Source organism: Tachyglossus aculeatus, chromosome 4, assembly GCF_015852505.1.
Source record: "Tachyglossus aculeatus isolate mTacAcu1 chromosome 4, mTacAcu1.pri, whole genome shotgun sequence".
NCBI lineage: Eukaryota > Metazoa > Chordata > Mammalia > Monotremata > Tachyglossidae > Tachyglossus > Tachyglossus aculeatus.
In genome coordinates this window covers 36,343,169-36,367,817 of record NC_052069.1, presented here as the reverse complement: position 1 = coordinate 36,367,817, position 24,649 = coordinate 36,343,169, and the positions used below count along the sequence as shown (strand labels likewise).

Here is a 24,649-nt window from a genome sequence, read left to right as displayed (position 1 = left end):
TATATATTCTAGCCCTTAGTACAATGCCTGGCACATAGTAAATGCTTGACAAATACCGTGATTGGTACAGTGCTCTGCCCACAATAAATGCTCAATACCTTGATTATTTTGGCACATACAGACTTCCTTAATAGAAACTTCAATGGTATGCAAGGGAATGATTGATATAAGAACTGAAATTAAAGAATTAGATCATCCTACAGCTCTTCAGCCTCTTGTGGCTTCTCCATGCTGAGGTAAGATTGGTTCTCACTCCAGTAGCCCTTCGATTGCTTTTCATCTTTATCTGTCTTTGGTGTTATCCTAGGACCAGTGATAAAAGGAGAAATTTGGCTAAACAGAAAGCTGAAGCTCAAAAGAGGCTTTATGGTCAAGGCTCAATGAAAAGGCTCTCCCCTGGTTCTTCTGACTGGGAGAAACAACGTCACACGCTGGAGAGGAGGAAAGAGGAATTGGTAGAAAATTTAAAAACTTACTTCACTTTGCCTTACTCAAACCATTATTCAGCATCCCATCAGGTTCTCATGCTTGAAAAATGTTTGATTTCTAGAAAGAGAGACTCGCCCAAGTTCGCAAGCAGATATCAAAGGAGGAGCATGAAAATCGACACATGGGAAATTACAGGTAATTATGTTTTTCGTCATGCCATGAAGTGAGGGATTTGACAGTTGTTTTCTATTCAATGGTCAACCGCAGACATATGCTATCCAGACTACTTGATTAACCTCCTCATTGTCTCCTTGCTTCCAGTCGATTTCATCAGCAGTCCGTATTTCACTCTGTTCTCCATGTTATTTTCCAAAAACATCATTCTGCACATGACTCCACATTTCTCAAAAGCCTGTGATGGTTACCCATTCCTCTCTGCATCTGTGCATGATTCCTGGCTACTGACTTTAAGAGACTCAGTTGGCAATCTCACTTTTACTTATCCACTCTTTTCTCCCACTATATCTCCACTTGCACTCTTCTGTCCCCTCCCACTAGCCTACTCACCATGATTTATTCTCATCCCTCCCCTATGACTTCTAAATTTTGGTTTTCCTCCTTTTTGGAACTCTCTACCACATCAAATCTGCCAATCCATAGTTCTCCCCATCTTCAAAGGCTTCTAAAATCCCACCACCTCCTGGAATGCCCTGTCTGATTAATTTTTCTCCTCACCTGGTCATATCCTCCCAACTCCCACCTCAAAATTGTTGGAATGGGTGAACGGTATTATTTATTGATCGCTTATTATGTATGGTTAGTAGAATTAGTATACGCAATCCCTGTTCTCAAGGAGATTACGACCTATTTTTTTATGGTATGTACAAGTTAATGTTTAAATAGTAGAGGGCCCTTATAAACTTACCAGCAACCATAGCATATCTGTATATATCAATTTATTTAAGCACTTAGAGCATTCATCTACATATTCACCTTTTTTTAAAATGGTGTTTGCTAAATCCTTACTAAGTATCAAGCACTGTTCTTAGCACTGGAGTAGATACAAGTTAATCAGGATAAACACAGTCCCTGTCCCACATGGGGCTCAGTCTAACTAGGAGGGAGAATAAGTATTTAATTTTCATTTGATAGTTGAGGAAGCTGAGGCACAGAGAAGTTAGGTGTTTTGCCTAAGGTTGCCCAGCAAGAAATTTGTGGATCTAGGATTAGAACTCAGGTCCTCTGTGACTCCCAGGACTGTGTGCTCTTTCCACTAGGGAACACAGCATCATTCTTCATTCCTCTTCATCTTTCCTTTTACATTTTCATCTTTTTGTGTGTCTGTCTCTCCTGCTAGATTGTAAATGCCTTGATGACAGGAATCATGACTTCTAACTCCATTGTGTTCTCTAAAGCACATAGTAGATTGCTCTGCTTGCAGTAGAATGCCAAGAATCAACCACTTTGTGATGAGAAAACCAAGCAAAAAAACCTTACACTAACAAATCTTCTAATTTGGTTCAGGGAAATAGTTAATCTGCTGAAGCTCGATAGAATTGTTATTTGGGGAGGTTAAGTGCTAAGATAAGTCATTACCTCACTTCCACACTTTGATTTGCTCTATAGGCCATTTTTTAATTTTCAGTGTCAGGCCCATTCAGACCCAGTTTTGGCTAAACATATAAAAAAAGAGATATGAGTGAGTTTTTTTTCTTTTTTGCTTTTGTGATGTTTTTAAGTTAGTAATAATGCATACCTTTTTGTTTAAAAGGGTAGTGGGAAAAGACACTTCAAAACTTTGCAGTACCCTCTGAAAATGTTGATATAAAAGACAGGTCTTATATTTTTTGGTATCCCATTGTTCTAAAGCAAAAATTTAGATACAGTACTTTGTGAGTTTTGTGTTAACTCTCATCAGAAAATAAGATTTTTGAGATTTCACTGAAAATTTCAGAACCAGCTGTCTCTTATTTGATAAGCTGATAGTAAAAATGTGCTCCACATTTCTCAGATTGCAGTGTTTGACAAATCTATGAATATGGTTTTCAGCACTCACTCCAGTTTGAGTAAATATGTTCAGAGGGAGATGTGGAAATACTAACTAGTTCATTTGTTTCATTGAATCTATTTACTTCAATTGTAGGAGAATTTATCCTCCTGATGATAAATCACTACTTGAAAAATATGAAAGCTTGTTGACCACTGCCTTTCAGACATTCCTTTCAGGAAGAGCAGCTTCACTCCAACGCGATTTGAATAATCCCTTGAAAAGAATGAAGGTAAATGGACATTTTTGTTTTGGGGTATGTGTATGCATGTGTGAAACAACGTGATGCTGAAGAAGCCCTCGACTGTTAAAATCAATTTTGTTTCTAAAATGTATTCAGTGAAATGTAATGGATTTTTTCAAAAGGTTGCACTGGATTCAACAGGTTGATATGACTTTTACAATTAGTGATTTAACAAATGACAGTGGCCTCATATGACAGTAGTAGGCATTGGGGATTTTAGTTTGCAGTTCCACAAAATTTCTAGAACTGTTATAGTCTCTACTATTGAAAAGCAAACATAGAACAAATTTTTTAATTGTTACTGGAATTTTATTTCCCTTCAATTTTTGTCTTTTTCTGATTTCCAAGCTCTCTGTGTGCTGGAGCCCTCCCATTATGGCATTCATTCATTCATTCACTCATTCATTCATTCAATCGTATTTATTGAGCGCTTACTGTGTGCAGAGCACTGTACTAAGCGCTTGGGAAGTACAAGTTGGTGACATATAGAGACGGTCCCTACCCAACAACGGGCTCACAGTCTACAAGGGGGAGACAGACAACAAAACAAAACATGTGGACAGGTGTCAAGTCGTCAATTAAAGCTAATTGCACATCATTAACAAAATAAATAGAATAGTAAATATGTACAAGTAAAATAGAGTAATAAATCTGTACAAACATTTATACAGGTGCTATGGGGAAGGAAAGGAGGTAGGGCGGGGGGGATGGGCAGGAGGAGAGGAAAATGGGGGATTTAACAGTATCAGTAGAAGGTACTGAGTACAAGTGTAGAGTACTGTAATAGACAGTACAGCCTCAGTCCTAAATGATTTCACAGTGTAATGATGAATTAATCAGTAGTAATTGAGTCCTTACTTGGCAGAACAATGTACTAAGCACTTGGGAGAGGACCCCAGAGTCAGTAGTTATGATTCCTGTCCTCAAGGTGTTTATAATCTAGTAGGAAATTGAGATATTAAAATAAATTATAGGTAGAGGGAGACAATAGATCATAAACCTATGTGCTATTGGGTTGAGGTGAGTACTCAAGTGCCTAGATAATGCAGAAGTGCTGAGGTAGCAGTAGGAGAAGAAGTGAGAGTTTAATCACGGAAATCTTCTTGGAGGAGATGTAACTTCAGAATGTCCTTGAAGGTGAGGAGAATAGTAGTCTGCCAAATGTGAATTGGGTGGGAGTTTCAGGCATAAGGGAGGGCTTGAGAGGATGACAGCAAAAGAGATGAGAATGAGGCACAGTGAGTAGGATGACTTGAGAGGAGGAGGAGAGTGAGGATAGGAAGCAGGGAGAAAGGTGAATGAGCGTCTTAAAGCCTTTGGCCAGGAGTTTCTGCTTGATGTGGAGAGATTTGAAGGTTGATAAAGAGTGGGGAAACCTGAAGGAAATCATGTTTTACAAAAATGATCCAAGCAGCTGAGTGAAATATTGGCAGCAGAGAGCAGAGTTTGAAAGCAGAAAGGTCTGCGAAGAGTCTGGTGCAGTAGTCACCTTGGTATGTGATAAATGTTTGGATCAGGGTGGTGGTAGTTTGGATGCAAGGGGAGGGGGAGATTCTCAAGATGTCTTGAAGGAAGGACTGACAGGATTTGGCGAAAGATTTAATATGGGGGTTGAAAGAGTGTAGTCAATGATAATACCATAGTTGTGGGTTTTAGAGGGAGAGTGGTGGTGATGTCCACAGTGATGGGAAAGGTGGAGGAGAAGATTTAGGAGGGAAGATGAAGTGTTCATTTTAGGACAAGCTGAGTTTGAGTTGCTAATGGGACATCCATGTAAGATGTTCTGGAGGCAGAAGGAGATGAAATATTGCAGAAAAGAAGAAGGCTAGATTTGAGAGAGACCCACAAAGAGGTAGATGAGCTCTCCAAGAGAGTGAATTTAGATTTTGAAGAGAATGGGAACTCCGAGAGACTCCTCACAGTTAGGTTAGGGAGATAAAGGAAGAGCTGGTGAAAGAGACCAAGAAGGAGTGAGCTGAGAGGTAGGAGGAGAACAAAGAGGATTAGGATGGAGTAAAGTTCACTGGCGTTGACAAGAAGAAGGTCATTTGTGACCTTGGAGAGAATGGTTTCGGTGAAGTGAAGGTGGGTGGAAACCAGATTATAGAGGGTCCCATTTAAGATTAAAAGTCTGCATTATTATGCTGTGCCTAAAAAAAAAAATCCTCTCAGAAATGTCATTACCTGCCTTCTAAACAAAGAGACATTTGAACTAATTAACTGGTTTCAGCTGGAATTTCAGAAGTTGTCCATAAAGTTGCAGAAAATAAAGACTTTTTTTAAACCTGCATTGGAATCCTTGAGGCAAATATTCTAATTAATAACTTCTCATGTTGCATCCCAAGTAAGTCTCGATAGTTTGTATATCTATCATGAATATATTAATGACTGGATTTAATTTTGTTATTGACCAATGAATAATGTCATCTCTGGAGAGCTACCAGCAGTACCTTTTATTTCAAGGGTTATTTAGCCAAATGTATTTGTTGTCTCAGGGGTTGACTGAATGAGGATCAAAATCTCCTATTAAAAGCATTATTCATTCAATCGTATTTATTGAGTGCTTATTGCACCAATAATTATGAAGTGATTTCCTTTAGGAAAGTCCACTGTGGATGATTTATGTAAAATTATGTGCCTTTGGGCAGTGTTGAAAACACATACCACTCAGTTGCTACGTAAATTGGAATAGGCCATATACTGTCCATCCACGTAATATGTTGTGCTGTAGAAAAGAGGAAAGATTCTGGGGACTGTTCACGGACCTGGATTATCATTTTTAGGAGGAAGACATTTTGGATCTTCTGGAGCAGTGTGAGATAGATGATGAAAAACTGATGGGAAAATGTGCCAGACCTCGAGGACCAAAGGTATATACTTTTATTTTTGGTATTCCGAGTGAGTAAACCTCATACTGTTTATTTCTTCTTCCAGCTTTCTCACAGTGTCAGTGGCTTAATCATCAATGGTATTTACTGAGCACTTACTATGTACAGAGCTCTGTGTTAAGCACTTGGGAGAGAACAATATGACAGGGTTGGCAGACACATTCCCTGCCTTCTAAACAAAGAGACGTTTGAACTAATTAACAGGTTTGAGCTGGAATTTCACATTCCCTGGAAGGACACATTCCCTACCTGCAGCGGGCCTAAAGTCTAGAGGATGGCTCAGTGGCTTGTAGTAGATAATAATAATGATGATGGTATTTGTTAAGCGCTTACTATGTGCCAGACACTGTTCTAAGCGCTGGGGTAGATACAAGCAAATCAGGTTGGAAACAGTCCCTGTCCCACATGGGGCTCACAGTCTTAATCCCCAAGATTAAGACTGTGAGCCCCCCGTGGGACAACCTGATCACCTTGTAACCTCCCCAGCGCTTAGAACAGTGCTTTGCACATAGTAAGCGCTTACTAAATGCTATCATTATTATTATTATTAATCCCCATTTTGCGGATGAGGGAACGTAGGCACAGAGAAGTTAAGTGACTTGCCCAAGGTCACACAGCAGACAAGTGGTGGAGCCGGGATTAGAACCCATGTCCTCTGACTCCCAAGCCCGTGTTTTTTCCGCTAAGCCACGCTGCTTCTTGATGTGAGAATTATGTTGTCCTGTTCAGTTCTTCAGGTGAGGTGGTTGGGATAGAGTCAGGGTAAAGTCATTAACTGTTCACTACTGTCTTACCTACATCATCGCTTATGTCCTTTACAATGGGGTCATTCGGTAATCCATTAACACCTGTTGTTCTTGCGTGAGCTGGGAAAAAAGGTGACCAGAACCCTGGGAAAAATTTAGAGGGTCAGCAGCAGTGAGGGAGAAAGGGAAGAGGACAAGAAAGGAGGCGTGGATGGATCCGAGAAGGTACTCAACCTCCAGCATCAATAGGTGGGAAACAGTACGTGTAATGAATAGTCTCTTAAATTATCCAATGTCCACAAACATCTTGTTCTGGGTTGTGAGTTCCCTGTGAAACGGAGACGGTCAAATCCTTTTCCCTTCTTCTCGAATCATTGGAAACAGGTCAGCTTGGAGAACTGGGAACAGGAGGTCCGAAATGCAGAGGTTATTCAACACCATTGCACATGACATTTTTTATTTGCTCCAGTAACTCCTTCATCCCGGTCATTCCCCATCTCCAAACAAAAAAAACACGCCATGTTAATTTTCACATTATATGCTTCATTTATTATACAGTGTAAGAAAAGGAAGCAAGATTGCTTCAATATGGCAAGAGCATCTGTGTTGGAGTTAGGAATCATCTGACAAGAGACATATGAATCCTATCAAGACTAACTTGGAAAATGGATAATTATCAGAAAAAAATAATTTTAAAAAGCCCAACAACGAATTAACCGTATGAGGAATATTATATGTACACGTCATCTGAGGGGACAGGTTCTTGGTTTCTATCTGTTTTGTAGCTAGTGCAACGGAAAGAATTGAATTAGAGGTGAAGGCCCCAGGCAATCCCTGCTGTTTTTATAGCTGCTTCTCCAGCTGCTTCTCTCTTAATTCCAGGGAGGTTGTGTATTTTTGGTTTTTTTTTGCAACTCTGAAAATTAAGCATGTAAGGAGAATGCTCATCTGCGACTCCACTGATGAGTGATCTCTCTCCAAGCCATGGGGCAGAGTTTGTCTTGGTTTCATTTTCGTACTTCTAGCTCATATTTTACTTTATTTTGCAAAGTCTCACTTTGCTGTTCAAAGCCTCCATTCTGAACATTTTGCTGTGATTATGTGATGCCATTTCAGCTAAAATTCCATATGTCGTGATTATAAATGGCATTTTCTTCAGTATGGTACTTGAATTATATCATTCAAGGGGCAATTTGTATTGGGACCGAAATATAAGTTAAATCTCTTTCTATCTCAAAAAGCATTCTAGCCATCACCGATCTCTACCCATTTTAGTCCTTCAGTTGAAAAAGAGTAAGTATAAAATGGAAATATTACTGATTGCATTAGTCATTCATTCGTTGCCGTATTTATTGAGTGCTTACTGTGTGCAGAGAACTGTACTAAGCGCTTGGGAAGTACAATTCGGCAACATATAGAGACAGTCCCCACCCAACAATGGGCTTACAGTCTAGAAGGAGACAGACAGCAAAACAGAACAAGAAGACAGGTATCAATACCAGCAGAATAAATAGAATTATAGATATGTACACATCATTAATAAAATAGAGTAAGAAATATGTACAAATATACACAAGTGCTGTGGGGAGGGGAAGGGCAGAGTAGTGGATGATATTATCCTTTGATTTTTAACAAGCATACCGCTTACTCTTTTTTCAAATTATTCTTTAGCCTTTGTACTCTATGCCAGAGAGTGCAAGCATCCTGAGAAAGCAGAAGAACTACAGCAGCGAAAGTAGTTGTGACAACAGCAGCGATTCTCTGGGGTCGGAAGAAGATGAGAAAGAAGAATACCAGAATGAGAAGAGAGAGAAGAAGGTTACTTACGACCCTGTTGACCCCAAATGCAAATTGGTTGAACGATCCAGTAAGTTGCTTGTTTCGACCTCAAAAAGTACACCCAACACAGTGAGCTAAAAATATATACCCTTCCCTCTGCTATCCGCAAGGTGGGATGCCTGGCTTTTGAAAGCCTATATTCATTCATTCACTTATTCATTCAGATTTATTGAGCTCTGTCTGTGTGCAAAGCACTGTACTAAGCATTTGGGAGAGCCCTACATTTACTCATCAGCTCGGATTGGCCCTGGGAGGGGTGGGGTGGAGGCTGGATCGAAGAACACTGGAGTCTCTTCCTTCTGTCTCTTTTATCAATCAATCAATCATATTTCTTGAGTCTTTTCTGTGTGCAGAGCACTGTAGTAAGCGCTTGGGAGAGTACAATACAGCAGATTTGGTAGACACATTCCCTGCCCACAATGACCTTAGTCTACTCGAGGAGTCAGGCATTAAAATGAAGTCTACTTCTGCACATATACCCACAAAGGGCATTTTCCAAACTCATCAAGCATGTGACTATCCATTCTCCCCTTTCAATCAGTCAAAGGTGTTTATTGAGCAGTTACTGTCTGCAGAGCACTGTTCATTCATTCATTCAATCGTATTTATTGAGCGCTTACTGTGTGCAGAGCCCTGTACTAAGTGCTTGGGAAGTACAAGTTGACAACGTATAGAGGCGGTCCCTACCCAACAGTGGGCTCACAGTCTAGCACTGTTCCGAAATGCTTGAGAGAGTAATAATAATAATAATAATAATGGCATTTATTAAGCGCTTACTATGTGTAAAGCACTGTTCTAAGCACTGGGAAGGTTACAGGATGATCAGGTTGTCCCAAGGGGGACTCACAGTCTTAATCCCCATTTTCCAGATGAGGGAACTGAGGCCCAGAGAAGTTAAGTGACTTGCCCAAAGTCACCCAGCTGACATTTGGGTTTGAACCCATGACGTCTGACTCCAAAGCCCATGCTCTTTCCACTGAGCCACGCTGCTTCAAATAAAATAAATAATATTGGTATTTGTTAAGCACTTACTATGTGCCAAGTACTGTTCTAAGTTCTGGGGTAGATACAAGGTAATCAGGTTGTCCCATGTGGGGCTCCCGGTCTTAATCCCCATTTTACAGATGAGACAGCCGAGGCACAGAGAAGTTAAGCAGCTCGCCCAAGGTCACACAGCGACAAGTGGTGGAGCCAGGATTAGAACCCATGTCCTCTGACTCCCAAACCCCTGCTCTTTCCACTAAGCCACGCTGCTAATTATGGTCCTCCTCCCCCTCCCCATCCCCCCGTCTTACCTCCTTCCCCTCTCCACAGCACCTGTATATATGTATATATGTTTGTACATATTTATTGCTCTATTTATTTATTTACTTTATTTGTACATAGTTATTCTATTTATTTTATTTTGTTAATATGTTTGGTTTTGTTGTCTCTCTCCCCCTTCTAGACTGTGACCCCGCTGTTGCGTAGGGACCATCTCTATATGTTGCCAACTTGTACTCCCAAGCACTTAGTACAGTGCTCTGCACACAGTAAGTGCTCAATAAATGCGATTGAATGAATGAATGAAGTGCTTATTATGTTCCAGACACTGTACTAAGTGCTGGGGTGGATACAAGCAAATCAGGTTGGACATAGTCCCTGTCCCGTGTGGGGCTCACAGACTCAATCCCCATTTTACAGATGAGGTAACTGAGGCACAAAGAAGTGAAATGACTTGCCCACGGTCACACAGCAGATAAGTGGCGGAGCTGGGATTAGAACACATGACATTCGAACTCCCAAGCCTGTGCTGTTTCCACTGCGCCATGCTGCTTCTCAATTCAGTTGAGTCGATAGGCACGATCCCCGTCCCCATGGATTTATGCATCGCCAACGTGTGTCCTGACCCTTTCTGGGGAGAATTTTAAAAATCGAAACCAATCATGCAGTTAGACTAAATTGATTAATAATAATATGGTATTTATTAAGCGCTTACTATGTGCCAGGCACTGTACTGAGCGCTGAATAATAGCATGAATGAAGTGTAATGTGCCGTAGTGGACAGAGCGTGAGCTGAGAGTCAGGTGACCCAGGGCAACCCCTCTGTGCCTCAGTCTCCTCAGCTATAAAATGGGATCAATCCTCTGCCCTTTCTACCTCTGAGTGTGAGCCCTGTGAGGGACAGGAACTGTCTTTTCATTCATTCATTCAATCGCATTTATTGAGCGCTTACTGTGTGCAGAGCACTGTACTAAGCGCTTGGGAAGTACAAGTTGGCAACATCTAGAGATGGTCCCTACCCAACAGCGGGCTCACAGTCTAGAAGGGGGAGATCTGATCTGTCTGTCATTCATTCATTCATTCAATCGTATTTATTGAGCGCTTACTGTGTGCAGAGCACTGTACTAAGCACTTGGGAAGTACAGGTTGGCAACATATAGAGACGGTCCCTACCCAACAACGGGCTCACAGTCTAGAAGGGGGAGACAGACAACAAAGCAAAACATGTGGACACGTGTCTGTCTGTGATCTGAATATACTGTAGTTACACTTAACACATAGTAAGCGCTATCACAGTATTATAGTAAGCAGGGGGAGCAATCATTGTGTCCTTGATTGAGTGTGCAGTGCAAGTTCAGTGCAACCGGGGACATGTCTAATTCATTCATTCATTCATTTAATCGTATTTATTGAGCGCTTACTGTGTGCAGAGCACTGTACTAGGCACTTGGGAAGTCCAAGTTGTCAACATATAGAGACGGTCCCTACCCAACAACGGGCTCACAGTCTAGAAGGGGGAGACAGACAACAAAACAAAACATGTGGACAGGTGTCAAGTCCGTCAGAATAAATAGAATTAAAGCTAAATGCACGTCATTAACAAAATAAATAGAATAGTAAATATGTACAAGTAAAATAGAGTAATAAATCGGTACAAACATATATACAGTAATTCATCATCGTCATCATCAATCGTATTTATTGAGCGCTTACTATGTGCAGAGCACTGTACTAAGCGCTTGGGAAGTACAAATTGGCAACATATAGAGACAGTCCCTACCCAACAGTGGGCTCACAGTCTAAAAGGGGGAGACAGAGAACAAAACCAAACATACTAACAAAATAAAATAAATAGAATAGATATGTACAAGTAAAATAAATAAATAAATAAATAAATAAATAGAGTAATAAATATGTACAAACATATATACATATATACAGGTGCTGTGGGGAAGGGAAGGAGGTAAGATGAGGGGGATGGAGAGGGGGACGAGGGGGAGGAGAGGGGGACGAGGGGGATTCCCACCCATGTCCTTTTTCCCAGCACTCAATATGGTGCTTTGTAAGCAGTAAGTGCTTAATTAATACTATTGCAACTACAACTTTCAGGTTGATGGGTAATTGGCAATTTGGAGAATCTGTGTGTGGAACTGGGAGTTTAGTGAATATGTTTCAGAGAATGAACAAAGGGAATTCAGAAATCGTACCATCTGCATGTGCAAAGTCTGCAGCGGTTCAAATATGATCTTACTTAGAGAGCTGCCCTGCTCCCAGATACCTAATTATGATGTACAAAGAACAGAATCTGTAAAGAGACGCATTTCTGCATGGTAATGTTTTAAAAAGCGCATTTATGAAGGAATGGGCTATCGACTACCAGCTCTGTAGTACTGTACCCTCCCAAGCACTTAGTACAGTGCTCTGCGCAGAGTATACACCCAATAAATACCATTGATTGGTTGGTTGATGAAGGGAAGCTCTGAAACTTTGGGCCAGTTTTGTGCTTTCTCTCTGTACTTAAAACTCTCTGACAGTTTAGTCCGAGGGAAAAGCGACATATATAGAAAAAGCAGAAGAAATGTGGAAGTGTTCAGGGAGTTATAGAACCTGGAATGACCCAGAAAAATTGGTCCATCTCCCAAGGAACTGTATCTAAATCATCTAGACTACAATTTTGGGTCTTCTTTCCTTATAGAACTCCAAGGGAAACTGGATGCAGTGCATCTGATTTTTAAGTATATAACAACCTTTGATGCCAAAAGACATTGCTAACCTGGGCGTCAGAGTCAGAAAATCATGGGCTCTAATCCCGCCACCACCACTTGTCCGCTGTATGACCTTGGGCAAGTCATTTCACTTCTCTGTGCCTCAGTTACCTCACCTGTAAAATGGGGCTTGAGACTGTAAGCTCCATGTGGGACAGGGACTGTGTTCAACCTGATTTGCTTGTATCCACCCCAGCACTTAGTACAGTGCCTGACACATAGTAAGTGCTTAACAAATACCATAATTATTTATTATTATTATATTATTATTATTCAATTTCAACTCTCATCCTTCTGTTCTTGTATTGTACTCTCCTGAATGCTTAGTGCTGTGCTCTGCATCCAGTAAGCGTTCAGTAAATATGATTGATATGGATTCTTTCCCAAGAGACAGTCCTGTAGACACCGCTGGGATCTAGGAGAAAAAGGAAGGGAAAGGGAATGGCGAGCATGGAAAGGAAGAACGGGAGGAGAGAAATGAGGAAAAAAAAAGAGAAATTGAAATCTCTTTCCTTTTTCCTCTACTCCTTCCCTCTCTTTTTACCTCAATCCCCCATCACTATTTTTAGCAGTGGCAGTGTCTGTGATACATTTGTTTTTCTAGGTATTTAGAGTTTGATTTACAGTAAACACTGATGTTGTTATTAAATGTTTATCAAAGGGAAATTCCATTTACATGAGTTAGAGCTGCAGAGATAGAAGGCTGTGTTAAAAGAGCTATTGCTGTGAATTCACCCCTGGATTAGTGGATTCTTTTGGGAGTAAGAACACCTGGGTTTGAGTCCCAGTTCATCCATTCATTCAATCATATTTATTGAGCGCTTACTGTGTGCAGAGCACTGTACTAAGTGCTTGGGAAGTACGAGTTGGCAACATATAGAGACAGTCCCTACCCAACAGTGGGCTCACAGTCTAGAAGGGGGAGACAGAGAACAAAACAAAACATATTAACAAAATTTAAAAAGTAGAATAATATGTACAAGTAAAATAAATAAATTGATTTATTTTCTGTCACTGACCTACTGAATAAACTTGAGCAAGTCATTAATCTCTCTGGGCCTCAATTTCCTCATCTGTATAATGGGGTTCAAATAGATTGGGATCCCTTGGGTGGGGAAGGGACTATCCGATTTCATCAACTTGTTTCTACCCTTCTTCTTCTTCAGTCATATTTATTGAGTGCTTAATGTCTGCAAGGCACTGTACTAAGTACTTGGGAGAGCACAGTACAACAACAGACACATTCCCTGCCCACAGTGAACTCACAGTCTAGAGGGGGAGACAGACATTAATATGAATAAATAAATAAAATCAATTACAGATATATACCAATGTGCTGTGGAGATGGGAGGGAGGATGAATGAAGGGAGAAAGTCAGGGTGATATGCTGACACATACTAACCACTTAAAAATAATAATAATAATGGCTTTTATTAAGCACTTACTATGTGCAAAGCACTGTTCAAAGCACTGGGGAGGTTACAAGGTGATCAGGCTGTCCCGGGGGGGGGGCTCACAGTCTTAATCCCCATTTTACAGAAGAGGGAACTGAGGCACAGAGAAGTGAAGTGACTTGCCCAAAGTCACACAGCTGACAATTGGCGGAGCTGGGATTTGAACCCATGACCTCTGACACCAAAGCCCAGGCTCTTTCCATTGAGTCATGCTGCTTCTCTGAATGTTAGAGTTATTATGGAAACTAAGCACTTAGTACAGCACTTTGCACATAGTAAGCGCTCAATAAGCCTGATTGAATGAATGAATGAACTTCTGACTAAGATCTAACACATCTACCTGGGCCCTTTTTGTATCTCCCTGCATTTTCCTCTTAATTCGTTCCAAGAGTGTATTGGCTTTTTGAGTTACAGAGCTACACTGCGGACTTCCCTTCGGATGACATTCTATGCAACATCATTTGCTGTTCCTCTTGGTTTGCAGTTTGGCCACTAAACGTTTCCTGCCACATGTTTGTTTGTCTTCGCAGGCAGAATACACTGGACACCTTCCGTGAAAGCAGTAAGGATGCCGCCCTTCTCCCCCTCCCCATCATCCGCAAGCTCCATAAGACGTTCAGTCAGTTGTCCTCGTTCCATCTCCGTCTTGTCAAACCAGTTACCCCCGGCGGAGCCTCGCCCGTCCTCAGCCAAGCAAGGGATTCCAGGCACACGACCGTCTTCAGGGAACCGGTCCCATTCTTTAAACCGCAGCGCGTCTACCATCAAAACGGCTCACACTCACATCCTGGGATCCACACATTCGACCGTGGTGAGTAAGCTGCTCCGTCTGACGTTATGAGTTAAAGGTGACTGCGCTTAACCATAAAGTGCTTTCGAAGTCGGGTCCTGGGCCCTGAAAGAAGACTTTACTAAACCTGAGATGCTGAAGTAAGGGTTTAAAATGCGAAGGCTCCGTTACCGTTCTGGTGAAATAGATCTTTGTTCTTTAGTTTCCCCATCTGCTAAATAGGAATCCAGTAGCTGCTCTTGTAGCTCAAAGAGCTCTTCCAAAGCCTGAATGATTTTTAAAGAGCATTAAAGGCTGGATTATAGTGTTTATTGCTCTTCAGATGTAGGAGATACAGAAACATAAGACAGTGGTTTGTCTTGTATGCTGCAGTGAAATGCCATTTCAAACCCTCACCTTCCCCAATCCCAGATGCTTCAGTTCGCTGTCCAAAGGTTTCACTGCAATTGTTTTGTAACCAGGCACGTGTTTTTACGTGATGCTTTTGAACCATTCTGAGATAATGATGCCTGGAGGAGTTAATGTAGCCTTCTTGCCATATACCAATTACAGAACTGGAAAATGGGAGGCGGCTGGTTCGCTATGGCAGTTATCGGCAATTAAAAAAAAAAGAAATAAAATGATATGAAGAGTAGTGCTGGAGGAAGGGAAGCCAGAAATAGTCATGAACCATTTTATTTTGGTAACAGCGAATAATAAAGTAGAAATAAAATCAACTGGATGTGTCTGAAGTATATACGTACAAAATGTTGTACTCTCCCAAGCGTTTAGTACAGTGCTCTGCACACAGTAAATGCTCAAGAAATATGATTGATTGACTGATGTGGAACGAGTACAATCTTTTTCATAAAGGATCATTCCTTCATTATATTGATACAGAACTGGTTGGGCTCAGTGAGATCAGGTTTTGTTCAGTAACTTGCTATAAGTGAGGAAAAACCTCTACATGTCCTCATTGGTTTAATACTGAATCGTTGGAGTTAACACAGTCAATCATGGCAAAATGTGTGTGCCTTTTTGTGATGTGCAATTCTATTTTCACAACGGAAGTATTGCTTTTGGCTTCCGTTTTGTCCCCCCTGGAGCCAATGATTTCATTTCCTTCTTTTTTGAGATGGGTTTATTTTTTTCATTAGGAATAAATTACTTGTACCTCAGAAAGAATGAAATGAGACCCTCATCTGGTGTCTGTTTCTCTTCCATTTTTAGAGTGAGTCGTTGCTCCATCAGAGAACAAAAGAGGAGGAAGAGGCGCTAACAAAGCAGACTCTGTTTGTTTTGAAAGACATGAGGATCAGATTTCCAGGAAAAGCCGATGAAGAGGGAGAGTTGATTATAGATGATGTAAGTATACGATGAACTGAATGAATCATCTGCAGCCTCATGCTCACTTCATCACTCTTCCTCATCGCGGTAGTGATTGCATGAGCAGAGAGATGCAGAGTGGCCTAGTAGAAAAAGCATGGAGCAGGGATTAGGATACCAGGATTCTAATCCCAGTTCCATTACCTGCCTGATGCGTGACCTTGGTCAAGTCACTTAGTAATAATAATAATAATGATGGTATTTGTCAAGCGCTTAATATGTGCCAAGCACCGTTCTAATCACTGGCGTAGATATCAAGTAGGTTGTCCCATGTGGGACTCAAAATCTTAATCCCAATTTTCCAGATGAGGTAACTGTGGCCCAGAGAAGTGAAGTGACTTGCACAAGGTCACACAGCATATAAGTGGCGGAGCGGGGATTAGAGCCCATGACCTTCTGGCCTCCAGTGCTCTATCCACTACGCCAAAATGCTTCTCCCTACAAGACAAGATTAGCCATACTTTTCTGAGCTTCCCATCTGACCCGCCTCCCCCGACCTCCTCCAGGAGGCCTTCCCAAACTGAGCCCCTTCCTTCCTCTCCCCCTCATCCCCCTCTCCATCCCCCCATCTTACCTCCTTCCCTTCCCCACAGCACCTGTATATATGTATATATGTTTGTACATATTTATTACTCTATTTATTTATTTATTTATTTATTTTACTTGTACATATCTATTCTATTTATTTTATTTTGTTAGTATGTTTGGTTTTGTTCTCTGTCTCCCCCTTTTAGACTGTGAGCCCACTGTTGGGTAGGGACTGTCTCTATATGTTGCCAACTTGGACTTCCCAAGCACTTAGTACAGTGCTCTGCACACAGTAAGCTCTCAATAAATATGATTGATTGATTGATTGATTGACCGCCGTTCTCTGTGCCTGTTTCCTTGTCTGTAAAATGGAGTTTAAATACCTGTTCTCCTTCCTACATAGACTGTTAGCCCCAGGAGGGACAGGAACTCTGTTTCTGACCTGATAATCAGTCAATCAGATGTATTCATTGAGTGCATATTGTGTTTGGAGAGCTCTACTAAGGGCTTGGGAGAGTAATAATAATAATGATGATGGTATTTGTTAAGCGCTTACTATGTGCAGAGCACAGTTCTAAGCGCTGGGGAGGTTACAAGGTGATCAGGTTGTCCCACGGGGGGCTCACAGTTTTTAATCCCCATTTTACAGATGAGGTAACTGAGGCACAGAGAAGTGAAGTGACTTGCCCAAAGTCACACAGCTGACAATTGGTGGAGCCGGGATTTGAACCCATGACCTCTGACTCCAAAGCCCGGTCTCTTTTCCCTGAGTCACGCTGCTTCTCTTATTGTGTGCAGAGCACTATACTAAGTGCTAGGGAGAGTACAGTATAACAAAATAACAGATACACTCCCTGCCCACAATGAGCTTACAGCTTTGAAGGTGGGAAGAGTGATCGTTTGGCGGATATAAATGGGGAGGGAGTTCCAGGCCAGAGGCAGGACGTGGAAAGGTTGGCACTTGTACTTCCCAAGGGCTTAGTACAGTGCTCTGCACACAGTAAGCGCTCAATAAATACGATTGAATGAATTAGAGAAGCCAAGTGAGTATCCTGGGTTGTAGAGGTAAATCTGTCTCCTCCTCTAGCCTGTAAGCTTATTGTGGACAGAGAATAGGTCTACCAGCTCTGCTCCATTGTACCCTCTGAGGTGCTTAGTACAGTGCTCTGCACGCAGTAAGTACTCAATAAATACAATTTATTGATTGTCTTCCAACACTTTTGTGTTATACTCTCCCAACTCACAGAAAGCACCCAACGAATACCTTTGACTGATCAATTTAAGATTATTTTAGCATGGAATTCAGTGTAGCTTGGGTTAAAAATAAGGTATCTTAATTCAGGAACCAATTTCCCATTTAAATAAGCATTCCTTGGAGAAAGTTGTTTCTGGCTTTAAGATGGAACACCTTAGGATACAGTTTTTAGGAACCAATTATGTTGTATATTAGAAAACCTGCTGTCTGTAAATCCAAGATGATTACATAATTTGAGGTAGCAGGTAGAGCGCAGACCTGAAAGTCGGAAAGTCATGAGTTCTAATCCTGCCTCTGCTACTTGTCTGCTGTGGGACCTTGGGCAAGTCTCTTCAATTCTCTGTGCCTCATTTCCTTGGTCTGTAAAATGGAGATTGAGACCGTGAGCCCCACATGGGACAGGGACTGTGCCCAACCTAATTTGCTTGGATCCACCCCAGCACTTAGTACAGTGCCTGGCACATAATAAGCACTTAACAGCATGGCTTAGTGGAAAGAGCCCAGGCTTGGGAGTCAGAGGTCCTGGGTTCTAATTCCGCCTCCACCACTTGTCAGCTGTGTGACTTTGGGCAAGTCATTTACTTCTCTGGGCCTCAGTTACCTCATCTGTCAAATGGGGATGAGGATTGTGAGCCCCAAGTGGGACAACCTGATTACTTTGTATCTACTCCAGTGCTTAGAACAGTGCTTGGCACATAGTAAGCGCTTAACAAATACCATTATTATTATTATTATGAACAGGTGCCATGATGATGATGATGATGATTCATTCATTCATTCAATCATATTTATTGAGCACTTACTGTGTGCAGAGCACTGTACTAAGCACTTGGGAAGTACAGGTTGGCAACATATAGAGACGGTCCCTACCCAACAACAGGCTCACAGTCTAGAAGGGGGAGACAGACAACAAAACAGAACATGTGGACAGGTGTCAAGTCGTCAGAACAAGTAGAATTAAATGATTTTATATCCTTAGCATTGTTTCAATCTTTATTTGAATCCAAGTGTGAGTTTAGAGAAGCAGCTTGTTTAAAGAGAAGCAGTTTAAGAGAAGCAGCGTGGCTCAGTGGAAAGAGCATGGGCTTTGGAGTCAGATGTCATGGGTTCAAATCCCGGCTCCGCCACTTGTCAGCTGTGTGACTTCTGGCAAGTCACTTACCTTCTGTGCCTCAGTTCCCTCATCTGTAAAATGGGGACTTAGACTGTGAGCCCCACATGGAACAACCTGATCACCTTGTAACCTCCCCAGCGCTTAGAACAGTGCTTTGCACATAGTAAGCGCTTAATAAATGCCATCAACATTATTATTATTATTATTATTATAGAGTTTAATTTTATTTTTCTAATCAAAAAAGGTACTGCATTTACTATGTTTTTCTCTAAGGAAAATTATTTGCGCCACCTAGTGGCACGTTTTCAAATTACTGTAAAACGACTGCTTCAGTTTTTTGGTTCATTTTACCAACACAATTCTTCACCAGGCTTTTTAGAAAATTAAGGGCGAAAATTAAGAGCTAGTTACACTAAAGTTGTCAGAAATATTGCAAATCTTTTTAGTGAGAAAGTCAGTCAATTTCCTTCGCCCGAGCAGCCCACTTCTTACCCAAATGTAGGATGGGAACATTTTGCTCAAGCATATTTAAAACATTTTTAGTCATAAAATATATTGGCATATTCTCCTTAAGGATTTTCTCTTTCAAAAAATAACTGCCCCTTGTAGTGGCTTATCGTGGTTCAAAGTCCGCTCTCAGTTTTAGTGTTTCATAGCCTTTCATAGTAAGTGTTTCATAGTAAGTGCTCAATAAATATAATTGAATGGATAGTTCCTCCTTTACTCCAGAGCCTTTGGATTCCCCCCCCCCCCACAGCACCTGTATATATGTTTGTACATATTTATTACTCTATTTTACTTGTACATATTTACTATTCTATATATTTTATTTTGTTAATATATTTTGTTTTGTTCTCTTTCTCCCCCTTCTAGATTGTGAACCCACCGTTGGGTAGGGACCGTCTCTATATGTTGCCATCTTTTACTTCCCAAGTGCTTAGTACAGTGCTCTGCACACAGTAAGAGCTCAATAAATACGATTGAATGAATGAACAAGATTTACTGTATAGATACATACATAGGTTTTGTGGAGAGAGGGGCGAGTACTGCAGTGCTTTGGTGATGCAGAAGGGCTATAGCCTCAGTTGAGGGGTATAATAGGGTGGGGAGAAGAGAAATTAATTAGGGAAGGTCTCCTAGAGGGTTTCGGAAGGGTCTTGAAGATGAGGAGAGCAGTGGCCTCCCGGATGTGAAGAGGGAAGAAGTTCCAAACAGGAGGGTGGGTATGAGTAAGGAAGAGATCAGTGTCAGGAGAGATGAGATTAAGGCAAAGTGAGTATATTTTAAGAGCACTAACAGTCCTCCTTTCCTGAATCTGGAGAAAAGATCCCTGGGAAGACTTCATAGAGCGGTGGAATGTTAGTTGGGTGGATGGTGTTACTGCCTCACAAAGACACTAGACTGTAAGCTCGTTGTGTGCAAGGAATGTGTCTGTTTATTGTTTTATCGTACTCTCCCAAGCGTTTAGTACAGTGCTATGCACGCAGTAAGCACTCAATAAATGCAACTGAATGAATGAATGACATTAGAGTTGTATGTGAGCCCGCTGTTGGGTAGGGACCGTCTCTATATGTTGCCAACTTGTACTTCCCAAGCGCTTAGTACAGTGCTCTGCACACAGTAAGTGCTCAATAAATACGATTGATGATGATGATGATTAGAGTTGTATGTGAGCCCGCTGTTGGGTAGGGACCATCTCTATATGTTGCCAACTTGTACTGCCCTGGCGCTTAGTACAGTGCTCTGCACACAGTAAGTGCTCAATAAATACAATTGAATGAATGAATGTGGAGGTGGACAGCCAATTGGAAATTTGGCAGTTATGTAGTTAATTTAATCCATGAGGACAATGAAGCCAGATAATTCATGTTCCAGATTTATTTTTAGTCCCCAGGCCCCATCGATAGCTTAAATTCCCAGGGAACAGATTAATAAAACAATTATATATAATACTTTGAGCTGCCTTGCTCATGGAAGGCACATCTCCTCCAAGAGGCCTTCCCTGACTAAGCCCTCCTTTCTCCTTCTCCCATTCTCTCCAGCCGTCACCCCGACTTGCTCCCTTTATTCATCCCCCATCCCAGCCCCACAACACTTATGTACCTATTTGTCGTTCATTTATAATATTGTCTGTCTCTCACTCTAGACTTTAAACTCACTGTGGGCAGGGGATCTGTCTGTTTATGGTTATACTGTACCTTAGTGCTTAGTACAGTGCTGTGCACACAGTAAGCGCTCAACAAATACAGTTGGCTGACTGATTCCATCTTGGAGGGAGGGGCAGAAGTAGCGGTGTAGCCGTCTTTCTGCTCCACAGAATGGAGAAGGCTGGGAAGGCCACAGCTAAAACGGAACAATCCTGAAGCTGCTCTCATCCTCCATATTTTATTTTGAGTGTGTGTTCTTGTTTATTTTTGCTTGTATTTCCCTCGCCAGCCCCCTTTCCACTGAATTTTTAGTTTTGGGTCCTCTTGAGGGCCAGGCATCTAATTCTTACTCACGTATATTGTCCTAGCACTTAGCATAGGGCTTTGCACACAGCAAACACTAATTAAATATTAAGACTCCTCTTTTAGTCAATCGTATTTATCGAGCGTTTTCTGTGTGCAGAGCACTGATCTTGGGAGAGCACAGTGTAACAATATAACAGACAAATTACCTGCCTATTAACCAGCTTACAGCCTAGAGGGAGAAGCAGACATTAATATAAATAAATAAAATTGCAGGTACCTGTGGGGATGTGAGAGGGAAGGTATAATTTCCCCCATTTTACAAATGTCCAAGGTCACACGGTTTGCCGGTGGCTGAGCTGGATGAAAACCAGGTCTCTTGACATCCAGGCCCGGTGGTTTCCAGTAGTCCAAGTTGCCAGTGAGCATTTCCACGTGCCTGGCTTGTTTCTGTCCTCGCGTATACAAGTTCCCGCACGTGATCATAAATCAGGAGACGCTCTATGACAATGCTGTTTCTTCCTTTTGACCAAAAGCAGGAATTTGCTAAATGGTGTTTTAGTGGCTTTTAAGAGTTCATGCAGCTTGCAGTGATAATTATTTGACTCCAGGAGTATTTCATACATCAGGATAATTGGGCTTATTAGCCTTATTCATGTGGGAGAGTTTGAATTATTATCTAATATTTATTTAATGCTGGAAAAGTGTAATGGAGAATCTCTTCTGCTTTTTTTTCTTCCTGCGAGCATGCATCTGAAAATGCCTTCTAAAACACGTAGACTTGAGCTCTGTCGTTAAGCATTTCACTGAAGAGATTGGATTTCCGCCATTTCAGAAAATAATCATTAATTAAACAAATTACAAAACCTCTGCATACATAAAGTCCTGTTTGGAGCAGGCCTAGATTCTTCATTTCCTGCTGATATATTCCTCGAACAAGTTGTTGGAATTCATAGCAACGCTGATTTTAATGGATGCCTGGCGCTTGTGGGGGAAATAATAGGTTATATTTCTATTTTTCCCTCTCCAAATACAGATCATGGATAACTGGAAGTACCATAAAACAAAAATTGCTTCATACTGGCTCATAAAATTGGACTCTATTAAACAACGGAAGGTAAGTGAAGTCTAATGCATTTTTGCCCTAACAGAATGGGTATTAAAAAAAGGTAAAGGGGCATAAATGCTACCCAAGCAAGCCGTGCTTGACAGACCATAGAAGAAGGGGGCCCCAGATTTAACTGCTATGTGACTCAGATCAGTGAGTTGGTATTTCCCTGTGCCAGCCCCCCCATATTAGAGGGGTTTCTCTTCTCTCTCCATGCTCAGTCACAAAAATACAGGACGAGGGAAGCAGTGGACTTTAAAGGTATTTAGAACAGTGCTCTGAGGAGGAAACGGAGGGTTTGAGTGTCCAAGTGCTTAGGTCATGCAGAAGTGCTAAAAGTGGCAGTTCAATCAATTGATGGTATTTCTTTACTGCTAAACTGTGTTCGGAACACTGTATTTGTGAATATATTTTGTCTTGTCATTTGTCTCCCCCTTCTAGACTGTGAACCCACTGTTGGGTAGGGACTGTCTCTATGTGTTGCCGACTTGGACTTCCCAAGTGCGTAGTACAGTGCTCTGCACACAGTAAGCGCTCAATAAATATGATTGAATGAATGAATGAATGAATCAAGCGCTTGGAAAAATAGATGTAATAGTGGTTATGGATGTGATCCTGATACACATGGAGCTTGAAGAATTAGAACCTCTAAGTCATTATAATGATGTCATTTATTAAGTGCTTATTATGCGCAAAGCACTGTTCTAAGCACTGGGGTGGTTACAAGGTGATCAGGTTGTCCCATGGGGGGTTCACAGTCTTAATCCCCACCACCTTGAAAAGATTTTTTTACATGTTTTGTTGTCTGTCTCCCCCTTCTACTGTGAGCCCGTTGTTGGGTAGGGACCATCTCTAGATGTTGCCGACTTGTGCTTCCCAAGCGCTTAGTACAGTGCTCTGCACACAGTAAGCGCTCAATAAATACGATTGAATGAAATGTGACAGAGAGAAACCTGGGATTTCCTCAGAGTCCACCGTGAAAAGATTTTTTACAGGTTTTGTTTTGTTGTCTGTCTCCCCCTTCTACTGTGAGCCCTCTGTTGGGTAGGGACCGTCTCTAGATGTTGCCGACTTGTGCTTCCCAAGTGCTTAGTACAGTGCTCTGCACACAGTAAGCGCTCAATAAATACGACTGATTGAATGAAATGTGACAGAGAGAAACCTGGGATTTCCTCAGAGTCCACCTTGAAAAGATTTTTTACAGGTTTTGTTTTGTTGTCTGTCTCCCCCTTCTACTGTGAGCCCGTTGTTGGGTAGGGACCGTCTCTAGATGTTGCCGACTTGTGCTTCCCAAGCGCTTAGTACAGTGCTCTGCACACAGTAAGTGCTCAATAAATACGATTGATTGATTGATTTTACAGATGAGGAAATTGAGGCACAGAGAAGTTAAGTGACTTGCCCAAAGTCGCATAGCTGACAAGTAGCGGAGCCGGGATTTGAACCCATGACCTCTGACTCCAAAGCCCATGCTCTTTCCACTGAGCCACGAAGTCATTGTAACAAGCACACTGTGATCGCTTAGTACAGTGCTCTGCACACAGTGAGTGCTCAATAAATATGACTGAATGAATGAATGAATCAACATCAATCAAATGGATGGTATTTATTGAGCACTTACTATGTGCAGAGCACGGTACTAAGTGCTGGGAAGAGTAGAATTTAACAGACTTGGTAGACATGTTCCCTGACCACAACAATCTAATGTTCTGGTAGTAGCAGTATGGTATTTTTTGAGGACTCACTGAATGCAGTGCATTTTATCGTGCTGTATTGTATTCTCCCAGACAATCAGTACAGCGCCCTGCACAAAGCAAGTGTTTAATAAATTCCACTTATTGATTTTTTAATTACCAAGTGTTTAGGAAACATCATCAAGGCCTGGGATGTTTTTGATAGATGAATGGACAGGAATTTGATCCATGAACATGTCCCAGACATCCTGGTATTTCATCACTGGCATTAGGCATTTTTTTCATTCATTCATTCATTCATTCAGTCATATTTATTGAGCGCTTACTGTGTGCAGAGCACTGTACTAAGCACTTGGGAAGTACAAGTTGGCAACATATAGAGACGGTCCCTACCCAACAGTGGGCTCACGGTCTAGAAGACTTCCAAGGCAGGGAAGCATCAAACCCAAAACTGAGGTAGCAGGCAGGAAAAGATTCAGACCGTTTGTAATCCCTTGTAAAATTAATCCTTTATCTCTGTAATAGGAATGCTAATAATCAATCAATCAAATCAATGGTATTAATTGAGCATTTACTGTGCACAGAGCACTGTATGAAGCCCTTGGGAGATTACAGCACAACAGAGTTGGTAGAGACATTCCCTGCCCACAGAGAGTTTACAGTCTAGAAGGGG

At 41.5% G+C, this 24,649-nt stretch overlaps 1 protein-coding gene across 13 annotated transcripts in view; it reads left to right on the top strand.

Moving 5' to 3' along the window:
• The window catches only part of TTLL7 (tubulin tyrosine ligase like 7), a 190,764-nt gene that overhangs the window by 132,919 nt on the left and 33,196 nt on the right, over positions 1 to 24,649 (top strand). For 12 of the 13 annotated variants that reach the window (XM_038745502.1, XM_038745501.1, XM_038745499.1 and 9 more), the window contains 8 exons: positions 308 to 455; positions 551 to 624; positions 2,573 to 2,708; positions 5,504 to 5,590; positions 8,026 to 8,221; positions 14,206 to 14,486; positions 15,675 to 15,809; positions 22,214 to 22,294. In XM_038745502.1, coding sequence (XP_038601430.1) covers positions 308 to 455; positions 551 to 624; positions 2,573 to 2,708; positions 5,504 to 5,590; positions 8,026 to 8,221; positions 14,206 to 14,486; positions 15,675 to 15,809; positions 22,214 to 22,294 — 1,138 coding nt within the window. The remainder of the gene's footprint in view (positions 1 to 307; positions 456 to 550; positions 625 to 2,572; positions 2,709 to 5,503; positions 5,591 to 8,025; positions 8,222 to 14,205; positions 14,487 to 15,674; positions 15,810 to 22,213; positions 22,295 to 24,649) is intronic. The other variant, XM_038745506.1, reaches the window with a different exon arrangement.